Genomic DNA, 1455 nt, shown 5'->3' with positions numbered 1-1455 from the left:
GCACGACGGCGATGATGCCCATCATGGCCATGCGCCCGTTTGCCATCTCTGCCGCAGGCGTGAGGCCAAACGTGCCCTTGAGGGGCACAAAGAGACCATACGGGTCCTGAGGGGAGGGGGGTGGGGGGGGGGGGGGGCCTCCGCCAAAAATGCCGCCCCACCCCGTCCCCCCCTGCCGCGCGCGCGCTGGGTATGCCCCCCCGCTTCCTCTCTGCTTCCTTGAGGCACGCCCGGCGGCGGCGGCGGCAAGGGCAAACGGCGCTCACCTCGTCCTTCTCGCCGTCGAGCAGCGTGAGCGAGTCGCCGAGCACCTGCGGGCCGAAGGCTGCGGCGGCCGACACGGCCAGCGCGTGGACGTGCGCGATCATGATGATGGCGCGCTCGTTGGTGATGTAAGTGTTGAATCCCTGCTGCGCGAGCCCGCCCCACTCGTTGTAGGTGAGGGCGACGTCCCCGCTGGGCAGCCAGCCGTGCGACTTGGCAACGCCCGTCCCCAGGATCGCCAGCCAGCCAAACATGGCGTGGCGGCCGTTCCACCTCTCCGCCTTGACCGTCGGGCCAAAACCGTATTTCGCGAGCCAGGGGTAGTCCGCCGCGAACTGGGACATGCCCTTCTCGAAGCCGGCCGCGGCGGGCGCGACGGCGAGCGGGGCGGGCGCGCGGACCACCGGCGTCGTCACCACCGGCCGGACGGCCGGCGCAAGCGCGAAGGAGGCGACACTCACAGGGAACATATGGAGCTGGAAATGAAGTCCGAGCAGCGACAGCAGAAAGAAAAACGTGGCGCCGGGTTTAATGACTGCACTCCAAGTGCTCCAAGTGCGAGTCTCCGCCGGCTGTCTTGTGACACAACACCCAGCGAGCAGAGGCCAGAGCGCAGCGTCGTGCCCCGGCGCGCGATAGGTCGCGCGTCGCGCCGCCACTCCGCTGTCGCCATCCGCGCTCGCTCGCTGTGCCGCCGCCGCCTTCGGCCATCGCCACCCCGCCAACCCACCCCACCCCGCCCCCGGACGCGCCTCAGCGAGTGCCTCAGCAGGTGCCGATGGCGATGCCGCCGTCGACGTTGATGCAGTGGCCGGTGATGTAGTCAGCGGCCGGGTCGAGGGCGAGGAACTTGACGAGCCCGGCCACCTGCGCCACACGGAGGCCTCACGCCTCCGCGGAGAGGGGCGGCACGCACGCACGCACGCACAAAGAGAGAGAACGCAGGCGCCGCGGGGCGGAGGGAGCAGCGCCGTCCCACGGAACGGCCCGGGGGGGGGGGGGGGAGGCCCGGCCCGATCTCGGCCCGATCTCGACTCGGCCTCGCGCCTCCTCGGGCTTCCCAAACCGGCCCGCGGGGATGCCCTTCATGACCTCGGAGACGATCTTCTCGTCGAGCACGTCTGGGGGAGGGGCGCGAGGGAAGGCCGGGGGAGGGGTCGTCTTGGGGGGACGTTGGGGGGCGGCGAACCT

The 1455-nt window shown here is 71.1% G+C and overlaps 1 protein-coding gene across 1 annotated transcript in view; it reads right to left on the bottom strand.

Moving 5' to 3' along the window:
- Positions 1–747, bottom strand: part of EMIHUDRAFT_463191 (hypothetical protein) — a gene marked incomplete at its 3' end in the record, with an annotated part of 5003 nt that extends 4256 nt beyond the window's left edge. Inside the window, exons 1-2 of the mRNA XM_005780141.1 lie at positions 267–747; positions 5–106 (exon numbers count right to left, since the gene is read on the bottom strand). Of these exons, the coding sequence (XP_005780198.1) occupies positions 5–106; positions 267–734 (570 nt within the window). The 5' untranslated portion in view covers positions 735–747. The remainder of the gene's footprint in view (positions 1–4; positions 107–266) is intronic.
- Positions 748–1455: the final 708 nt, after the last annotated feature.

The sequence above is a fragment of the Emiliania huxleyi genome (assembly GCF_000372725.1).
Source record: "Emiliania huxleyi CCMP1516 unplaced genomic scaffold EMIHUscaffold_22, whole genome shotgun sequence".
NCBI classification, from domain to species: Eukaryota; Haptophyta; order Isochrysidales; family Noelaerhabdaceae; genus Emiliania; species Emiliania huxleyi.
Note: the sequence above shows the minus strand (reverse complement) of the source record. Positions and strands in the feature narration are given on the sequence as shown.